Below are 21,151 nucleotides of genomic sequence, written 5' to 3' on the forward strand. Positions count from 1 at the left end.
GTAAGTACACACACACACACACACAATTAAGTGAGTGCACACATTCCAGTAGCTATCATAACCTCAATCCAATCCTTCACCTCAATCATTCGTCGTATATGGTTCCTCCTGGTCGAACCTTCTTACTCTTTCGATTCTGCAAGACACAATCCTCCTAACAGTCCATTTTTGTGCCCTGTGATTTTTTTTTTTTGTGCATTCTCACCACTACTCAAACTTCTAAATTCTTCACTCACGATTAACTACAAAATATTTACACCCCATATTGCTCCAAAAAAAATCATATTTCTCTATCGTCATCGCTGCAACTTTCAAAGACTATGCTTTATTCCTAATCAATGTTCTCAGGTATTAAAATTTCTAGTTAAAAATCAAGTAAACGTAGTTTTTAGTTATTCATTTACGGTCCACCCCTAAAAAATATCAGGCGTCATATATGAGTTGTAGCTGTGAGTTTATTGATGTAATGTAATACACGAGAGATTATTGATATGGTACATTAGATGGGGTTGTGTGATAAGAGAACTATCCGGAAATTATCATATCTTTAAAACAGTTTGATTTGAGAAAATATTCGATGGGACGTGATTCGATCTCCTTACATCGGCTGGATGTCTGCGAGGAATCCACTCTTAATCCTAGGAACTCTTCTTTGTGATAAATTGTAAGATACGTAGTTTAAAAGAGTTGGAATGGAAACAACAACGTATTTCGTAAATAGGAAGACTATTCCTGAATGTATCCTACAGTCCTACAAATGGGAAATTAGAAGAGACGGTTTAATGATACAGGACTATCTATTAAAGAAAATAACTTTTGAACCGGTCTAAATGACCGAGAGCTTAAAAAATCCGTAGAAACAGAAAGGATCAAATCTTCGTAGATTTTTTTGTCACTTACAAACGCTCGTGTCTGTATATGTGAATGTGTGCAAGTGTAGAGGAACGTCAAAAGGAAACGGGTGTTGTTATTTATCAATCATTAACAACGCTCAATGATCATCAGGAAGTTCATGGGCATGAAACTCGAAAGTAGTGGCGTAGCACATACCCAAGGCCACAATGCAAGTTGAAGAGTATATAAAGGTTCGACAAGATTCCAGCAATCAGTACTGACCTGGATTGTGAGCTTCCAGTACCAACCATGGTAAGTCTTCTCTCCTCATACATATAAGATTTTAAGTTATCGCGTCTGAAAGCTCATAGATAACGAGTCTGTCATGGATACTTTTTTATAGTACATCTGTATATTTCTTTCAGAATCTGTTGCTGATCACCGTCAGCGCTGCCCTTCTGGTGGGATCCTCCAGTGTAAATGGCGGCGTGATTCACGGAGGATTCTCCGGTGGCTCCATTGGAGGACTTGGAGGATTTGGCGGCTTATCCCACGGTGGAGTTGGCTTGTCCCATGGTGGATTGGGAGGATTAGGTGGTGTGGGTTCATTTGGCATTGGCCGTGGTATCGGACTAGGATCTGGTCTTCATGGTGGCGGCATCGGGCTTGGTCATGGTATTAGGCTTGGATCTGGGCTTTATGGTAGAAGCATTGGACTTGGATCTGGGCTTCATGGTGGAAGCATTGGACTTGGATCTGGGCTTCATGGTGGAAGCATTGGACTTGGACGTGGCATTGGGCTAGGAGCTGGTGTTTATAGTGGAGGCATCGGATTTGGACGTGGCATTGCCCTTCATGGTGGCGGCATCGGGCTTGGTCGCGGCATTCATGGTGGCGGCATCGGGCTTGGTCGCGGCATTCATGGTGGCGGCATCGGGCTTGGTCGCGGCATTCATGGTGGCGGCATCGGGCTTGGATCTGGTTTTGGTAGCGGCCTGTATGGAGGATTATACGGCCGCAGCTATGGGTAAGAATGAAAACTTGTAATCTAAAGTTTTCGACAGTATTAAAGATCGACAGAATAGGCTCCCTGAAGCCTAATTGCTGATACTGTAATATACACACACACATAAAGCTTTTCATAAATGTATTGGTTTATTTCCCCAAACTATATTTTTTATGCATTTTAATATATATATATATATATATATATATATATATATATATATATATATATATATATATATATATGATTTCTATTGAGGTACTGAGTCCTCTGATGCTTGTAAACAAAACTTAAGAGGACGAAGTGTTCACCTTGCCCACGTCAACAATCCTCTTTCATGTCGAGTTAGCGGTGACACTCTTCATATTAACTGAACCTCTCGTGAAATTAGCTTCCCATCCAGACTTCACTGACGCTGTCTTGTTGAATCAGTAATTGCATTTTCCTTGTGTCCCTGTCTTTCCTCTCTTCTTCTTCTTCTTGACCTGTCCCCTGTATTTCTTTTGCCTTTACAGTCATCTTACTTTCGTCTTCGTTGCTTCCTTTACTTTCTTTTGCAGTTCGTCTCTGTTCTTATGCTCTTAGGTAATACTTATATTATTGCCACTATTATTACAACTAATATTACTTCTACTGCTACTATTACTACCACCACCTCTACTGCTATTACCACCATTACCGCCTCCCCGCCGCCCCCACCACCACCACCACCATTACTAAACTACCATCACCACCCTTATTAATACTGCTACTACTAGTACTGCTACTGCTTCTTCTATTGCTACCACTACTACCACTGCTACTACTACTGTTTCTGCTACCACTACTACTACCACTATTACTACCACTATTACTACCACTATTACTACCACTATTACTACCACTACTACTACCACTACTACTACCACTACTACTACTACCACTATTACTACCACTACTACTACCACTACTGCTACTGCTACCACTACTATATATATATATATATATATATATATATATATATATATATATATATATATATATATATATTAATAATAATAATAATAATAAAATATGAAATCGGAGAATTATCTTGTGTATATCGAGATCACATAAAAATTACTCAATACTTCTCTCAATCAAAATTTAATTTCATTTAACTAGTTTCCATGAGACTTTCACTGCAATTAACATGATCATACTCCAACGAAACATAAAATCCTAAAAACCACTTACGTTCAAGTATACCGATCTAATGCACTCTCATATGTCAGCTGAATGTTCATGTCACTCCCATTAGGAATCTCATTCACATCTTTCCTTCTACACTAACTTGAAAGCACGCCTTCACCTCAGTCATCCACCCTATATATACATACATTCTCCTCGTTAAACTGTCTTGCTCCACGCATGTTGCAGAACTACTTCATATTCACTATTTTCCTGACTCTTGGATTATTGCTTTCACACTATTAACCAGCTTCTATTTACTTTGCTCATTGTTCACCATGTAATGCTCACACCCGATATTCTCAGATAAAAATTGTCCGTTCTTCCACAGTCATCCCTGTTGCAACTTTGAGATCATTGATTATAATTATACACTGCACTAAAGCTGTGGAGAAATTTTCTCCAGGAGGGGGGTATCAGCCCCTTCAGCCCCTTCAGCCCCTTTCAGCCCTGAGGGGCCCAGACCTCTCAGAAGGGGCAAGCGTCTTGTTTACTGCTACAGTGAGTAATTGATCACAGATGCCGTATGAGTATGCGACCTGTGGTCAACCGACCATTGCTCCTTGCAGTCCAGTGTTGCAGAGTGTATTTTAATAAGAGACAGTACATCTCTTACTTTAGCAGGACAATTAAGGAAAATCCTGCTCCCATTTCGTTACCATAGTAAAGATAGTGGACATTGTTGTCTATGCTTAAGACAGCAAGAATCAAACCTTCTGCTTTGCTTCATCGAGGAAGTGGCAAGGAAGCAAAAAGTACTAGGTCAGCTTTTTTTTGTGCAAGGGGCAGTGACGGCATGGGGCGCTGTGGCATCTTCAGATTACTTTTGACTCTAGTGAGAGTGACACTGACGCCAGGATAACCAACAAAAAACAACGATCTGTGCGTTAGTGTGAACAAAGTGTCTCACAAAACACAATAAACACTTAAGAGAAGTGTGATCAGCTTCTCTTGTGATAAGATTGTGAACAATAAAGACAAATCTTGTGGAACATAGTGTACCAGTGTGCGTTTCCTAGACAATGGAAGACGTGGACATCCAAGGACACTTCAGCTTCTATCAAGTCACCGATACCTGTCGAAGGTGTGAAGAACACCATAGCTCACGTTACAAGAGCAAGGTATGTTACGAATTTCTTGTGGTACGGGGGACTGCGCAGTTCTTGAGTCGCAAGGAGTTTGTAATCAGCCTATAGTCGGCAGTAAGGTGTGGACTTTTGAGTCCAAACAAGTAAGTTGTCAGCCATCAGTGTATGAAATATGCTGACATAACACCCCCTAGGGGTAATTTATAATCTTACAAATTATAAATCTTGACAGCCCGTTGAAAGATGGTTTCGACAGCTTCTAGACCTCGTCTGCAGGGGCGGCTGTGTAGACGATTTGCTGTCTTTTATCAGCTATCTTAGCTGGTAAAGCCATTTCTCAACAAAAGCATTATAATTTCTAGATAAAAGACTGGTAAAACAGTTTTTGTTATGCATGACTCGCTCACTGGTACATTAAACCCATTACAGGCCAAAGACCTACCGTTAATTAATTCAGTCCTAATGAATAAGACATATAAACCATGGAACTCATTGGGTTAGAACCTATGACAAGTGAATCGTAAAACTCAAGGGTTTCATTGTTTGCAGTCGTGTTATGATTTCGTGAAATTATATATGCGCAGATCTTACTGTTTTGAAGGAATATCCTACCTGGTAATATAGGGTAATATAAGAATAGAGCTATTTGGGAATTAACACGTCTAGCCACCAGTTTGCTAAAAGAAAACAAATGAATGTAATTTTTATTACACCAGTTGGAGGACGGCCAGGAATTTATTGGTAAATCCTCGTTGGAAGTTTTCACAGTGATTAGTAGTAGGATACGTAATTTTTAGTGTTTAGAGTTGCAATAAATTACAGAGAAAAGGAAGCTTTTTAATAATACAATTAAGGCATATAATACCAACAAATGTGTAAAAGACACTTGTGCAACATGAGGTAACAATATTGTGGAAACGTTTCTCTCACCACAGGCTTCATCAATTCCATGGGGTTGATAAAACCCCAGGTGGGCAAAACGTTCCACACAAAAAAAGTTACTTCTCCCTACATAAATGTCTCCTTTAGAAAGATTCGTATTAATGAGGATACTTTAGAATTATAGAGGCTTGTTAATGATGCAGGAAATTAGTAATACGACAAAGAAAGGGAAAGGGAAGCTAGAAGAGACGGTGTAAGAAGTCAGTATTATCTAATAAATCAAAATAACAACTTTTGCAAAAAAAAAAAAAATTACTGTGTACGACAAAGGGCTTGAAGAATCTTTATTAGCAAAACAGGAAAAAATTTTGTCGAATTAATTTATCTTCTCGCTTACGAATATTCATTCAGGTAAACCCACATTCAACAGTACAGAAATAACGCAAATACATTTGGTATATTAGAAATCTTCATACGCTGCTATCCTAGTTGAGAGACAGCCGTTATATATAGAAACGAGTTAGGTATATACGAGAAAAGCACTGAAGCTAGCCTGCTAGCCAAACAGGTCCCAAAATTTAGCCAACCTATTTTTGAAGACTACTTAAAAGGTTAGTTTCACTGACTAGTTAAAAGAACACTTTTCTCATATTTCCTATAATGGCGTCCTTTTGTGGAGAGTGAGAGGGCAAGACGAGCACAAAAATATTTGAATGTGTTACTTTTCTGTTTAATTTAAAATTCAGCGTATTTCTAATACCGTTGCTAAATGAGACACTTTTGCAACATTTGGGATCTTTATTCTGGAAACGTTTTTTCTAACAGTGGCTTCTTCAGTCCGTTGCAGAAAAAGGTAAAGTAAGAAGAGTTTGAGGTAATCAGTCCCTCAACCTTAAGTCGATGTGTTCAGTCCATCAATCTTGACAAAAGTGCAGCATATTCGATAGATGAGGCTTATATACTGATGGGAGATGAGGTGGAGCAGTGGTAGGTAGTCGCCAACAAAGGCACTAATGGAAGTAAGTCGTGTCTATAGATTAGACAAGTTCTGAGGAAACCCCTGCATCAAGATCCCAAGACGTGTCTCATTTATCAACGTGTCGATTTTTAAAACCATTTATTCACTGTGTACGTAAGAGTACACAGTAATATTAAAAGATGTAAGGTAGTGCTACTTATCTTTCATTAAGGAAGTTGGAAGGCGATAATTAAGTGCAAAAGCGTGAAAACTGAAAGTAAAGGCATAGTATATACCCAAGGCCAAGATGCAAGCTTAACAGTATGTAAAGCAACGGCAACTTTCCAGCCTCAGTACTGACCTGGAGTGCAAGCTTCCGATACCAGCCATGGTCAGTCTTCTTTTTATATCCGCAGAATCAACTTTGAAATATACATTACTTAAAAATTGGTAAATGTGTGTTAACGAGTAGGTTGTAAATATAAAATTCTTGTAATATATCTCAATTACATATTTCAGAATTTGTTGATCACCGTCAGCGCTGCACTGCTGGTGGGATCCTCCCTTGTAAATGGCGCGTGATTCACGGAGGAATCTCCGGCGGCTCCATTGGAAGACTTGGAGGATTTGGCGGCTTATCCCACGGTAGACTTGGCGGCTTATTCCACGGTTGAATTGGCGGCTTTTCTCAGGGTGGGATTGGCTTGTCCCATGGTGGATGTCTTAGATCTGGAATTAATGGTAGCGGCACCCGGCTTGGTCACGGTGTTGGACTTCGATCTGGTATTCTTGGCGGAAGGATCGGTCTTGGACGTGGTATTGGTTTTCATGGTGACAGCATCGGGATTCGTCGATGCACTGGGCTTGGATCTGGTCTTCTTCCTGGAGGCGATCTTGGTTTTGGCTTTGGTCTTGGTATTCAAGGTGGCCCTGGCCGCAGGCCATTCGGTGGATGATTGTACGGTCGAAGCTATGGGTAAGATTGTACGGTCGGAGCTATGGGTAAGATTGTACGGTCGGAGCTATGGGTAAGATTGCAGAGTCGGAGCTATGGGTAAGATTGTACGGTCAAAGCTATGGGTAAGATTGAACGGTCGAAGCTATGGGTAAGATTGTACGGTCGAAGCTATGGGTAAGATTGTACGGTCGGAGCTATGGGTAAGATTGTACGGTCGGAGCTATGGGTAAGATTGAACGGTCAAAGCTAGGGGTAAGATTGTACGGTCGGAGCTATGGGTAAGATTGAACGGTCAAAGCTATGGGTAAGATTGTACGGTCGAAGCTACGGGTAAGATTGAACGGTCGAAGCTATGGGTAAGGTTATACGGCCGAAGCTATGGGTAAGTTTGTATGGTCGGAGCTATGGGTAAGATTGTGCGGTCGAAGCTATGGGTAAGATTGTACGGTCGGAGCTATTGGTAAGATTGTACGGTCGGAGCTATGGGTAAGATTGTACGGTCGGAGCTATGGGTAAGATTGTACGGTCGAAGCTATGGGTAAGATTGTACGGTCGAAGCTATGGGTAAGATTGAACAGTCAAAGCTATGGGTAAGATTGTACAGTCGAAGCTATGGGTAAGACTGAACGGTCGAAGCTATGGGTAAGACTGAACGGTCAAAGCTATGGGTAAGATTGAACGGTCAAAGCAATGGGTAAGATTGAACGATCAAAGCTATGGGTAAGATTGTACGGTCGGAGCTAAGGGTAAGATTGTACGGTCGGAGCTAAGGGTAAGATTGTACGGTCGGAGCTATGGGTAAGATTGTACGGTCAGAGCTATGGGTAAGATTGTATGGTCGAAGCTATGGGTAAGATTGTACGGTCGGAGCTATGGGTAAGATTGTACGGTCCAAGCTATGGGTAAGATTGTACAGTCGGAGCTATGGGTAAGATTGTACGGTCGGAGCTATGGGTAAGATTGAACGGTCAAAGCAATGGGTAAGATTGAACGATCAAAGCTATGGGTAAGATTGTACGGTCGGAGCTAAGGGTAAGATTGTACGGTCGGAGCTAAGGGTAAGATTGTACGGTCGGAGCTATGGGTAAGATTGTACGGTCAGAGCTATGGGTAAGATTGTATGGTCGAAGCTATGGGTAAGATTGTACGGTCGGAGCTATGGGTAAGATTGTACGGTCGAAGCTATGGGTAAGATTGTACAGTCGGAGCTATGGGTAAGATTGTACGGTCGGAGCTATGGGTAAGATTGTACGGTCGAAGCTATGGGTAAGATTGTACGGTCGAAGCTATGGGTAAGATTGTACGGTAGAAGCTATGGGTAAGATTGTACGGTCGAAGCTATGGGTAAGATTGTTCGGTCGAAGCTATGGGTAAGATTGTACGGTCGAAGCTATGGGTAAGATTGATCGGTCGAAGCTACGGGTAAGATTGTACGGTCGGAGCTATGGGTAAGATTGTACGGCCGAAGCTATGGGTAAGATTGAACGGTAAAAGCTATGGGTAAGATTGAACGGTCAAAGCTATGGGTAAGACTGAACGGTCAAAGCTATGGGTAAGTTTGAACGGTCAAAGCAATGGGTAAGATTGAACGGTCGGAGCTATGGGTAAGATTGTACGGTCGAAGCTATGGGTAAGATTGTAAGGTCGAAGCTATGGGTAAGATTGTACGGTTGGAGCTATGGGTAAGATTGTACGGTCGAAGGTATGGGTAAGATTGTACGGTCGAAGGTATGGGTAAGATTGTACGGTCGAAGGTATGGGTAAGATTGTACCGTCGAAGCTATGGGTAAGATTGTTCGGCCGAAGCTATGGGTAAGATTGTACGGTCGAAGCTATGGGTAAGACTGTACGGTCGAAGCTATGGGTAAGATTGTACGGTCGAAGCTATGGGTAAGATTGTTCGGTCGAAGCTATGGGTAAGATTGTACGGTCGAAGCTATGGGTAAGATTGTACGGTCGAAGCTATGGGTAAAATTGTACGGTCAAAACTGTGGGTAAGATTGTTCGGTCGAAGCTATGGGTAAGATTGTACGGTCGAAGCTATGGGTAAAATTGTACGGTCGAAACTGTGGGTAAGATTGTTCGGTCGAAGTTATGGGTAAGATTGTTCGGTCGAAGCTATAGGTAAGATTGTACGGTCGAAGCTATGGGTAAGATTGTACGGTCGAAACAATGGGTAAGATTGTACGGTCGAAGCTATGGGTAAGATTGTACGGTCGAAGCTATGGGTAAGATTGTACGGTCGAAGCTATGGGTAAGATTGTACGGTCGAATCTATGGGTAAGATTGCACGGTCGAAGCTATGGGTGAGATTGTACGGTCGAAGCTATGGGTAAGATTGTACGGTCGAAGCTATGGATAAGATTGTACGGTCGAAGCTATGGGTAAGAGTGTACGGTCGAAGCTATGGGTAAGATTGTACGGTCGAAGCAATGGGTAAGATTGTACTTTCGAAGCTATGGGTAAGATTGTACGGTCGAAGCTATGGGTAAGATTGTACGGTCGAAGCTATGGGTAAGATTGTTCGGCCGAAGCTATGGGTAAGATTGTACGGTCGAAGCTATGGGTAAGACTGTACAGTCGAAGCTATGGGTAAGATTGTACGGTCGAAGCTATTTGTAAGATTGTTCGGTCGAAGCTATGGGTAAGATTGTACGGTCGAAGCTATGGGTAAGATTGTACGGTCGAAGCTATTTGTAAGATTGTTCGGTCGAAGCTATGGGTAAGATTGTACGGTCAAAGCTATGGGTAAGATTGTACGGTCGAAGCTATGGGTAAGATTGTACGGTCGAAGCTATGGGTAAGATTGTACGGTCGAAGCTATGGGTAAGATTGTACGGTCGGAGCTATGGGTAAGATTGTACGGTCGGAGCTATGGGTAAGATTGTACGGTCGGAGCTATGGGTAAGATTGTACGGTCGAAGCTATGGGTAAGATTGTACGATCGAAGCTATGCGTAAGATTGTACGGTCGAAGCTATGGGTGAGATTGTACGGTCGAAGCTATGGGTAAGATTGTACGGTCGAAGCTATGGGTAAGATTGTACGGTCGAAGCTATGGGTAAGATTGTACGGTCGAAGCTATGGGTAAGATTGTACGGTCGAAGCTATGGGTAAGATTGTGCGGTCGAAGCTATGGGTAAGATTGTACGGTCGAAGCTATGGGTATGATTGTACGGTCGAAGCTATGGGTAAGATTGTACGATCGAAGCTATGGGTAAGATTGTACGGTCGAAGCCATGGGTAAGATTGTACGGTCGAAGCTATGGGTATGATTGTGCGGTCAAAGCTATGGGTAAGATTGTACGGTCGAGGCTATGAGTAAGATTGTACGGTCAATGCTATTGGTAAGATTCTACGGTCGAAGCTATGGGTAAGATTGTACGGTCGAAGCTATGGGTAAGATTGTACGGTCAAAGCTATGGGTAAGATTGTACGGTCGAAGCTATGGGTAAGATTGTACGGTCGGAGCTATGGGTAAGATTGTACGGTCGGAGCTATGGGTAAGATTGTGCGGTCGGAGCTATGGGTAAGATTGTACGGTCGGAGCTATGGGTAAGATTGTACGGTCGGAGCTATGTGTAAGATTGTACGGTCGGAGCTATGGGTAAGATTGTACGGTCGAAGCTATGGGTAAGATTGAACGGTCGGAGCTATGGGTAAGATTGTAAGGTCGAAGCTATGGGTAAGATTGTACGGTCGAAGCTATTGGTAAGATTGTACGGTCGAAGCTATGAGTAAGATTGTACGATCGAAGCTATGGGTAAGATTGTACGGTCGAAGCTATTGGTAAGATTGTACGGTCGAAGCTATAGGTAAGATTGTACGGTCGAAGCTATGGGTAAGATTGTAAGGTCGAAGCTATGGGTAAGGTTGTACTGTCGAAGCTATGGGTAAGATTTTACGGTCGAAGCTATGGGTAAGATTGTACGGTCGGAGCTATGGGTAAGATTGTACGGTCGAAGCTATGGGTAAGATTTAACGGTCGAAGCTATGGGTAAGATTTTACGGTCGGAGCTATGGGTAAGATTGTACGGTCGGAGCTATGGGTAAGATTGTACTGTCGGAGCTATGGGTAAGATTGTACGGTCGAAGCTATGGGTAAGATTGTACGGTCGAAGCTATGGGTAAGTTTGTACGGTCGGAGCTATGGGTAAGATTGTACGGTCGGAGCTATGGGTAAGATTGTACGGTCGGAGCTATGGGTAAGATTGTACGGTCGGAGCTATGGGTATGATTGTACGGTTGAAGCTATGGGTAAGATTGTACGGTCGAAGCTATGGGTAAGATTGTACGGTCGGAGCTATGGGTAAGATTGTACGGTCGAAGCTATGGGTAAGATTGTACGGTCGGAGCTATGGGTAAGATAGTACGGTCGAAGCTATGGGTAAGATTGTACGGTCGGAGCTATGGGCAAGATTGTACGGTCGGAGCTATGGGTAAGATTGTACGGTCGGAGCTATGGGTAAGATTGTACGGTCGGAGCTATGTGTAAGATTGTATGGTCGGAGCTATGGGTAAGATTGTACGGTCGAAGCTATGGGTAAGATTGAACGGTCGGAGCTATGGGTAAGATTGTAAGGTCGAAGCTATGGGTAAGATTGTACGGTCGAAGCTATTGGTAAGATTGTACGGTCAAAGCTATGAGTAAGATTGTACGATCGAAGCTATGGGTAAGATTGTACGGTCGAATCTATAGGTAAGATTGTACGGTCGAAGCTATGGGTAAGATTGTAAGGTCGAAGCTATGGGTAAGGTTGTACTGTCGAAGCTATGGGTAAGATTTTACGGTCGAAGCTATGGGTAAGATTGTACGGTCGGAGCTATGGGTAAGATTGTACGGTCGAAGCTATGGGTAAGATTGTACGGTCGAAGCTATGGGTAAGATTTTACGGTCGGAGCTATGGGTAAGATTGTACTGTCGAAGCTATGGGTAAGATTTAACGGTCGAAGCTATGGGTAAGATTGTACGGTCGGAGCTATGGGTAAGATTGTACGGTCGGAGCTATGGGTAAGATTGTACGGTCGAAGCTATGGGTAAGATTGTACGGTCGGAGCTATGGGTAAGTTTGTACGGTCGGAGCTATGGGTAAGATTGTACGGTCGAAGCTATGGGTAAGTTTGTACGGTCGGAGCTATGGGTAAGATTGTACGGTCGGAGCTATGGGTAAGATTGTACGGTCGGAGCTATGGGTAAGATTGTACGGTCGGAGCTATGGGTATGATTGTACGGTCGAAGCTATGGGTAAGATTGTACGGTCGAAGCTATGGGTAAGATTGTACGGTCGGAGCTATGGGTAAGATTGTACTGTCGAAGCTATGGGTAAGATTGTACGGTCGGAGCTATGGGTAAGATAGTACGGTCGAAGATATGGGTAAGATTGTACGGTCGGAGCTATGGGTAAGATTGTACGGTCGGAGCTATGAGTAAGATTGTACGGTCGGAGCTTTGGGTAAGATTGTACGGACGGAGCTATGGGTAAGATTGTACGGTCGGAGCTTTGGGTAAGATTGTACGGACGGAGCTATGGGTAAGATTGTACGGTCGGAGCTATGGGTAAGATTGTACGGTCGGAGCTATGGGTAAGATTGTACGGTCGTAGCTATGGGTAAGATTGTACGGTCGAAGCTATGGGTAAGATTGTACGGTCGGAGCTATGGGTGAGATTGTACGGTCGGAGCTATGGGTAAGATTGTATGGTCGAAGCTATGGGTAAGATTGTACGGTCGGAGCTATGGGTAAGATTGTACGGTCTTAGCTATGGGTAAGATTGTATGGTCGGAGCTATGGGTAAGATTATATGGTCGGACCTATGGGTAAGATTGTACGGTCGAAGCTATGGGTAAGATTGTACGGTCGGAGCTGTGGGTAAGATTGTACGGTCGGAGCTATGGGTAAGATTGTACTGTCGAAGCTATGGGTAAGATTGTAGGGTCGGAGCTATGGGTAAGATTGTACGGTCGGAGCTATGGGTAAGATTGTACGGTCGGAGCTATGGGTAAGATTGTACGGTCGAAGCTATGGGTACGATTGTACGGTCGGAGCTATGGGTAAGATTGTACTGTCGAAGCTATGGGTAAGATTGTACGGTCGGAGGTATGGGTAAGATTGTACGGTCGAAGCTATGGGTAAGATTGTACGGTCGGAGGTATGGGTAAGATAGTACGGTCGAAGCTATGGGTAAGATTGTACGGTCGGAGCTATGGGCAAGTTTGTACGGTCGGAGCTATGGGTAAGATTGTACGGTCGGAGCTATGGGTAAGATTGTACGGTCGGAGCTATGGGTAAGATTGTACGGTCGGAACTATGTGTAAGATTGTACGGTCGGAGCTATGGGTAAGATTGTACGGTCGAAGCTATGGGTAAGATTGAACGGTCGGAGCTATTAGTAAGATTGTAAGGTCGAAGCTATGGGTAAGATTGTACGGTCGAAGCTATTGGTAAGATTGTACGGTCGAAGCTATGGGTAAGATTGTACGGTCGAAGCTATGGGTAAGATTGTACGGTCGAAGCTATGGGTAAGATTTTAAGGTCGAAGCTATGGGTAAGGTTGTACTGTCGAAGCTATGGGTAAGATTTTACGGTCGAAGCTATGGGTAAGATTGTACGGTCGGAGCTATGGGTAAGATTGTACGGTCGAAGCTATGGGTAAGATTGTACGGTCGAAGCTATGGGTAAGATTGTACGGTCGAAGCTATGGGTAAGATTAAACTTCTGATGTGAAGTTAACTACTGTATTAAAAATCGAAAGAACTGCTTACCGTAAGCCAGAATTCTGATATTGTTAACATGTGCATATAAAAATCGTTCACTCACCGCATTGATTTATTTCCCAAAAAGTAATTAAAAAATTAGTTTGTGTGTGTGTGTGTGTGTGTGTGTGTGTGCGCGCGCGCACACACACACACACACACACACACACACACGCTCCTCTCTTGTCGCCTACAGCCTCCAGTCATCAACAAGTCTCCATTTCTTCCATCAAGGAAGATGCAGCCAGCTCCTGCAGAGTCTCCAGTGCCTTCTACATCGCCTTCGTCAATGTTCTTCCAGGCTTACCCCTCAAGGAAGGCTCCTTGACGCTGGTGAGGGGCTCTTGATCTAGGGAATTGGATCTGTGCTCCAGTTCCCTGAATTAAGCCTGAATGCCTTCCATCCCCCCATAGGCGCTGTATAATCCTACGGGTTTAGTGCTTCCCCCTTGATTATAATTAATTAATATTCCAGGCTTAGCAGTTGTGTCTAGTCCTAACTCTTCTCTCTACAACTCAAGACATTCCTCTCACCGTCTATTCTTCGCCCTGTCCCCACTTGCCCCTCGCCCCTAGTGGGTCCTTACCTGTGAGTCCTCATTCTTTCATTCAGATTGGAAAATGATTGGCAAAGCTTTCAAAGAGTGTTGGTTTGCTTCATAACGTTATAAGAGGAAGAAAAGAAATATAAAATGAAAGATCCCTAGTAATTCTGATTAGCGTTACCAATCATTTTCCCCATTTCTTTAGGGTCTTTTGATAGTGAGCTTTTACGAAACTTTGGAGTATTTTTTTTTTTTAATATTACTCCGGTGATGTCCCACCGAGATGAGGTCACCCATAAGAGAGGAAACACATTTATCGTTATCATAAAATAGTGGTAAACAATAACGGCAAGTGGACGAATATGACAAATGTCTCGTATTTACGCATTTTAATTGCCGGGACATACTGTCTTCCAAGTCGGCTTCTTCAGTCGAATATTGTGATAGCTCATGTACTGGAGATAGTTGAACAAGTGGATATTTTGAGATAGTCAGTGTCTCGGCCTTGTGAGAGTTGAATAGGAGGAGATTTCAGGTGTTCAGTTTTTCAGCCTTGGTAGAAGTGTAAAGGTCTTCTTGAGGGGTTCAGTTCCAGTATTTTGGCGACCTCTTTAGTCGATCAAAGAAGCCTCCTGCACAAGTGACACGTCTCGCGAACAGAGGTACCCAAATGTTGCCCATAAGTCTTATTAATTTACCATGATTCATCCAATTGTTATCTTGCCAAACAAGTGTTGACATCTCATTTCAGATGGGCATCTAGATTTTACCCTTCCTTCAGAGTGCATGTACTATACTTTCCCTCTCAGGACTCAAATTTGAGTAACCGGTTTTTCCAGGATCCCATTATAAATGTTTACTCCATCCATTCCTGGGGAGTATCTCTACCCCACCATTCTTCCACCCCGGAGTTACATACCCTATTATGCGCTATCCTCTCTAAATTCCCAAATCACCTCAACAGCTCTCACTCCTACTCTGAATCAAATTTTTTGGTAAGGCCACATTGATTTCTAATCTTTTCACTACGAATTTCTGCATAATATTCACTCCAAAAATTTCTTAAAAACATGACATCTCCATTCACCTCCTCGTTTTAGTATTTAAAGCCCATGCCTTACACCCATATAAAAGTGTTGGTACCAAATATCGAGATACAGTATTTTTCCCTTCGTGACTTTACAGATAAACCTTTTTCCATTAGATATCTCAACACACAACTTTCTTCCCTCGTCTATTACATGCTGCACCACGTTTTTCATAGACCAGATCGCCCACATGCCCACGGCCAAATATTAACTTCCTCCAAACTCCTTTGAATCACATATTCAGTCTTTCATTGTCTAGGCTTTTTGTTGCTCTCATTACCTTGGTTTTTTTTTTCTATGCTCGCTTTGTTTGATCAGTATTTGTTATGTGTCACTTTGTGCATACATATCCTATCCTAGGCATCTGAACATATTTACGTTATGCTCCCTTCCTCCCATCAATTGTTTTCTTTGATGTTTAAAACTGTGTAGGTTTTTACTGGTTAACGATTCTTATGATGATGACTTTTTGAGTAAGTTTATCCTCTAAGACATTTGTGTCATCGTCAATACCGTTTTCTATATTTCTCTTCGACTTTGAGGGTATTCTAGTCCAGAATACGCCAGCACTTGTCTACGTATTTCTATAATAATAACAATAATAATCTATATTTCTACAAGTACTTGTACAGACCTGGCAGACATCGATGACTAACATACACGTGCCTGTTACTGTGATCTGCCGAATCTTTAATGTAAATGTGAATAATTCAGTTTACCATATTCCTAGTATAACACCTTTAAAATAGAACTAAAAGATGGTTATAATTATGACCATAATTTTTAAAGCTGAAAAGTTAACCACCACTAACGCTACAACCACTCTGCAGGACCAAGGATTTCAAATCGTGTCTTCCCCAGCTTTGAGGGCCAAGAGAAGAGTTCCTCAAACGGTTGGACAAACTCACCACTACCCAGCTTATCGAAGAAATCGAGATATCAGTAGAAGACCAGAACCTTTGGGCCTCTGTGGGCCACATCACCAAGATACCCAACGCTTCCTCAATACTAAAGGTCACCTTCACTGACGTCAACCTGGCTACTCAAGCTCTCGCCGAGGGCATGGCAATCTATTACTTCACATCAACCCAAAATACGTTCAGGCCGATAGATTCCACCATATCATGCAATGTTACTGCTGCTACTCCTACTCACATTCCACTCAGGATTATCCTCTCAAGGATAAAAAAAAAAATTCTGCTCTACCTGCGGTAGTAAAGGATATGACATTAAATGCATTTTTGAAATTTAATGTTACCACTGCCCTTGTTGAACATCAAAATGGTATACAATACCGACACGTTGGTAGGTAAGACACATAGGCAACATTTAGGCAACTTTATTCCGAAACGTTTCGCCTACACAGTAGGCTTCTTCAGTCGAATACAGAAAGTAGGCAGGAACAGTAGAGATGTGAAGACGATGTAATCAGTCCATCACCCTTGAAGTCTTTGTAGATGAAAGGTTCAGAGAACCGACATGTTGATAAATTAGACACATGTGCAACTCTTGGGTATCTTTATTGAGGAAACGTTTCGCCACACAGTGGCTTCATCAGTCCATACAAAGGAGAATCTTGAAGAATAGGAGGAGAATGAGGTAATCAGTCCCTCAACCTTGAGTCGATGTGGTCAGTCCATCAATCTTGAATAGAATTCGCCACTGTGTGGCGAAACGTTTCCTCAATAAAGATACCCAAGAGTTGCACATGTGTCTAATTTATCAACATGTCGGTTCTCTGAACCTTTCATCTACAAACCTGTCAGACACTGCATCTTCTTGGGATCTTAATACTTGGGAATTCTTCGCTTGCCTAATTCTTGGGCACGACCTACTTCAACATTGAATAAGTGTTACTCTGCCTCTGACTGCTTCACCTCTCCTGCCAACGGTTTATAAGCTCCTTCTCAGCACGTATGCCGTATTCTATTCAAGATTGATGGACTGACCACATCGACTCAAGGTTGAGGGACTGATTACCTCATTCTCCTCCTATTCTTCAAGATTCTCCTTTGTATGGACTGATGAAGCCACTGTGTGGCGAAACGTTTCCTCAATAAAGATACCCAAGAGTTGCACATGTGTCTAATTTATCACCCTTAAAGTCGTAGAATTTGAGGTCAGTCCCTCGGCCTGGAGAAGTTCAGTTCCATAGTCAGGAACTATCTGAAGATCAAGCGACAGTGCGGAGACTAAAATACTGTCGGAAGGAGAGGTACAGGGTAGTAGTAGTAGTAGTAGTAGTAGTAGTAGTAGTAGTAGTGAGAGGCCACTGAGAGGTCATGTCCCTCTCAGATCCAACACTTCTCACTTGAAAAGCTTGTCCAAGGTGTTTTCTGTACCAAGATGCCACGTGTTGCAGTGTCTGACAAGATGAACATCAAAATGGTATACAATACCGACAGGTTGTTAGGTAAGACACATATGCAACAGTTAGACAACTTTATTCCGAAACGTTTCGCCTACACAGTAGGCTTCTTCAGTCGAATACAGAAAGTAGGCAGGAACAGTAGAGATGTGAAGACGATGTAATCAGTCCATCACCCTTAAAGTCGTAGAATTTGAGGTTGTCAGTCCCTCGGCCTGGAGAAGTTCAGTTCCATAGTCAGGAACTATCTGAAGATCAAGCGACAGTGCGGAGACTAAAATACTGTCGGAAGGAGAGGTGCAGGGTAGTAGAAGTAGGAGTAGTAGTAGTAGTAGTGAGAGGCCACTGAGAGGTCATGTCCCTCTCAGATCCAACACTTCTCACTTGAAAAGCTTGTCCAAGGTGTTTTCTGTACCAATTCTGAGAGGGACATGACCTCTCAGTGGCCTCTCACTACTACTACTACTACTACTACTACTACTACTACTACTACTCTGCACCTCTCCTTCCGACAGTATTTTAGTCTCCGCACTGTCGCTTGATCTTCAGATAGTTCCTGACTATGGAACTGAACTTCTCCAGGCCGAGGGACTGACAACCTCAAATTCTACGACTTTAAGGGTGATGGACTGATTACATCGTCTTCACATCTCTACTGTTCCTGCCTACTTTCTGTATTCGACTGAAGAAGCCTACTGTGTAGGCGAAACGTTTCGGAATAAAGTTGTCTAACTGTTGCATATGTGTCTTACCTAACTACATGCCCTTGTTGCATGAACATAACATAAAGGAGGAACACTGCAGTAGGCCTGTTGCCCCATACTAGGCACGTCCTTCACAAATCCAACCCACTAACAGAATAAATGCTGATAAATTAGACACAAGTGCAACTCTTGGGTATGTTAGGTAAGACACATATGCAACAGTTAGACAACTTTATTCCGAAACGTTTCGCCTACACAGTAGGCTTCTTCAGTCGAATACAGAAAGTAGGCAGGAACAGTAGAGATGTGAAGACGATGTAATCAGTCCATCACCCTTAAAGTCGTAGAATTTGAGGTTGTCAGTCCCTCGGCCTGGAGAAGTTCAGTTCCATAGTCAGGAACTATCTGAAGATCAAGCGACAGTGCGGAGACTTAAATACTGTCGGAAGGAGAGGTGCAGGGTAGTAGTAGTAGTAGTAGTAGTAGTAGTAGTAGTAGTAGTAGTGAGAGGCAACTGAGAGGTCATGTCCCTCTCAGATCCAACCCTTCTCACTTGAAAAGCTTGTCCAAGGTGTTTTCTGTACCAAGATGCCACGTGTTGCAGTGTCTGACAAGATGAACATCAAAATGGTATACAATACCGACAGGTTGTTAGGTAAGACACATATGCAACAGTTAGACAACTTTATTCCGAAACGTTTCGCCTACACAGTAGGCTTCTTCAGTCGAATACAGAAAGTAGGCAGGAACAGTAGAGATGTGAAGACGATGTAATCAGTCCATCACCCTTAAAGTCGTAGAATTTGAGGTTGTCAGTCCCTCGGCCTGGAGAAGTTCAGTTCCATAGTCAGGAACTATCTGAAGATCAAGCGACAGTGCGGAGACTTAAATACTGTCGGAAGGAGAGGTGCAGGGTAGTAGTAGTAGTAGTAGTAGTAGTAGTAGTAGTAGTAGTAGTAGTAGTAGTAGTAGTAGTAGTGAGAGGCAACTGAGAGGTCATGTCCCTCTCAGATCCAACCCTTCTCACTTGAAAAGCTTGTCCAAGGTGTTTTCTGTACCAAGATGCCACGTGTTGCAGTGTCTGACAAGATGAACATCAAAATGGTATACAATACCGACAGGTTGTTAGGTAAGACACATATGCAACAGTTAGACAACTTTATTCCGAAACGTTTCGCCTACACAGTAGGCTTCTTCAGTCGAATACAGAAAGTAGGCAGGAACAGTAGAGATGTGAAGACGATGTAATCAGTCCATCACCCTTAAAGTCGTAGAATTTGAGGTTGTCAGTCCCTCGGCCTGGAGAAGTTCAGTTCCATAGTCAGGAACTATCTGAAGATCAAGCGACAGTGCGGAGACTTAAATACTGTCGGAAGGAGAGGTGCAGGGTAGTAGTAGTCTTAGTAGTAGTAGTAGTAGTAGTAGTAGTAGTAGTGAGAGGCAACTGAGAGGTCATGTCCCTCTCAGATCCAACCCTTCTCACTTGAAAAGCTTGTCCAAGGTGTTTTCTGTACCAAGATGCCACGTGTTGCAGTGTCTGACAAGATGAACATCAAAATGGTATACAATACCGACAGGTTGTTAGGTAAGACACATATGCAACAGTTAGACAACTTTATTCCGAAACGTTTCGCCTACACAGTAGGCTTCTTCAGTCGAATACAGAAAGTAGGCAGGAACAGTAGAGATGTGAAGACGATGTAATCAGTCCATCACCCTTAAAGTGATGGTATACAACCTGTCGGTATTGTATACCATTTTGATGTTCATCTTGTCAGACACTGCAACACGTGGCATCTTGGTACAGAAAACACCTTGGACAAGCTTTTCAAGTGAGAAGGGTTGGATCTGAGAGGGACATGACCTCTCAGTTGCCTCTCACTACTACTACTACTACTACTACTACTACTACTACTACTACTACCCTGCACCTCTCCTTCCGACAGTATTTAAGTCTCCACACTGTCGCTTGATCTTCAGATAGTTCCTGACTATGGAACTGAACTTCTCCAGGCCGAGGGACTGACAACCTCAAATTCTACGACTTTAAGGGTGATGGACGGATTACATCGTCTTCACATCTCTACTGTTCCTGCCTACTTTCTGTATTCGACTGAAGAAGCCTACTGTGTAGGCGAAACGTTTCGGAATAAAGTTGTCTAACTGTTGCATATGTGTCTTACCTAACAACCTGTCGGTATTGTATACCATTTTGATGTTCATCTTGTCAGACACTGCAACACGTGGCATCTTGGTACAGAAAACACCTTGGACAAGCTTTTCAAGTGAGAAGGGTTGGATCTGAGAGGGACATGACCTCTCAGTTGCCTCTCACTACTACTACTACTACTACTACTACTACTACTACTACCCTGCACCTCTCCTTCCGACAGTATTTAAGTCTCCGCACTGTCGCTTGATCTTCAGATAGTTCCTGACTATGGAACTGAACTTCTCCAGGCCGAGGGACTGACAACCTCAAATTCTACGACTTTAAGGGTGATGGACTGATTACATCGTCTTCACATCTCTACTGTTCCTGCCTACTTTCTGTATTCGACTGAAGAAGGGGGCGTTTCGCCTACACAGCAGGCTTCTTCAGTCGAATACAGAAAGTAGGCAGGAACAGTAGAGATGTGAAGACGATGTAATCAGTCCATCACCCTTAAAGTCGTAGAATTTGAGGTTGTCAGTCCCTCGGCCTGGAGAAGTTCAGTTCCATAGTCAGGAACTATCTGAAGATCGAGCAACAGTGCGGA

At 42.9% G+C, this 21,151-nt stretch overlaps 1 protein-coding gene across 1 annotated transcript; it reads left to right on the top strand.

Moving 5' to 3' along the window:
* Positions 1-1,104: 1,104 nt before the first annotated feature.
* Positions 1,105-1,980, top strand: LOC128697618 (acanthoscurrin-2). Its single transcript, XM_053789447.2, has 2 exons — positions 1,105-1,146; positions 1,260-1,980. Exons 1-2 carry the CDS (start codon positions 1,144-1,146, stop codon positions 1,863-1,865), a joined length of 609 nt encoding a protein of 202 aa, XP_053645422.1. The 5' UTR covers positions 1,105-1,143; the 3' UTR covers positions 1,866-1,980.
* Positions 1,981-21,151: the final 19,171 nt, after the last annotated feature.

This window comes from Cherax quadricarinatus, chromosome 68 (assembly GCF_038502225.1).
Source record: "Cherax quadricarinatus isolate ZL_2023a chromosome 68, ASM3850222v1, whole genome shotgun sequence".
Lineage (NCBI taxonomy): Eukaryota > Metazoa > Arthropoda > Malacostraca > Decapoda > Parastacidae > Cherax > Cherax quadricarinatus.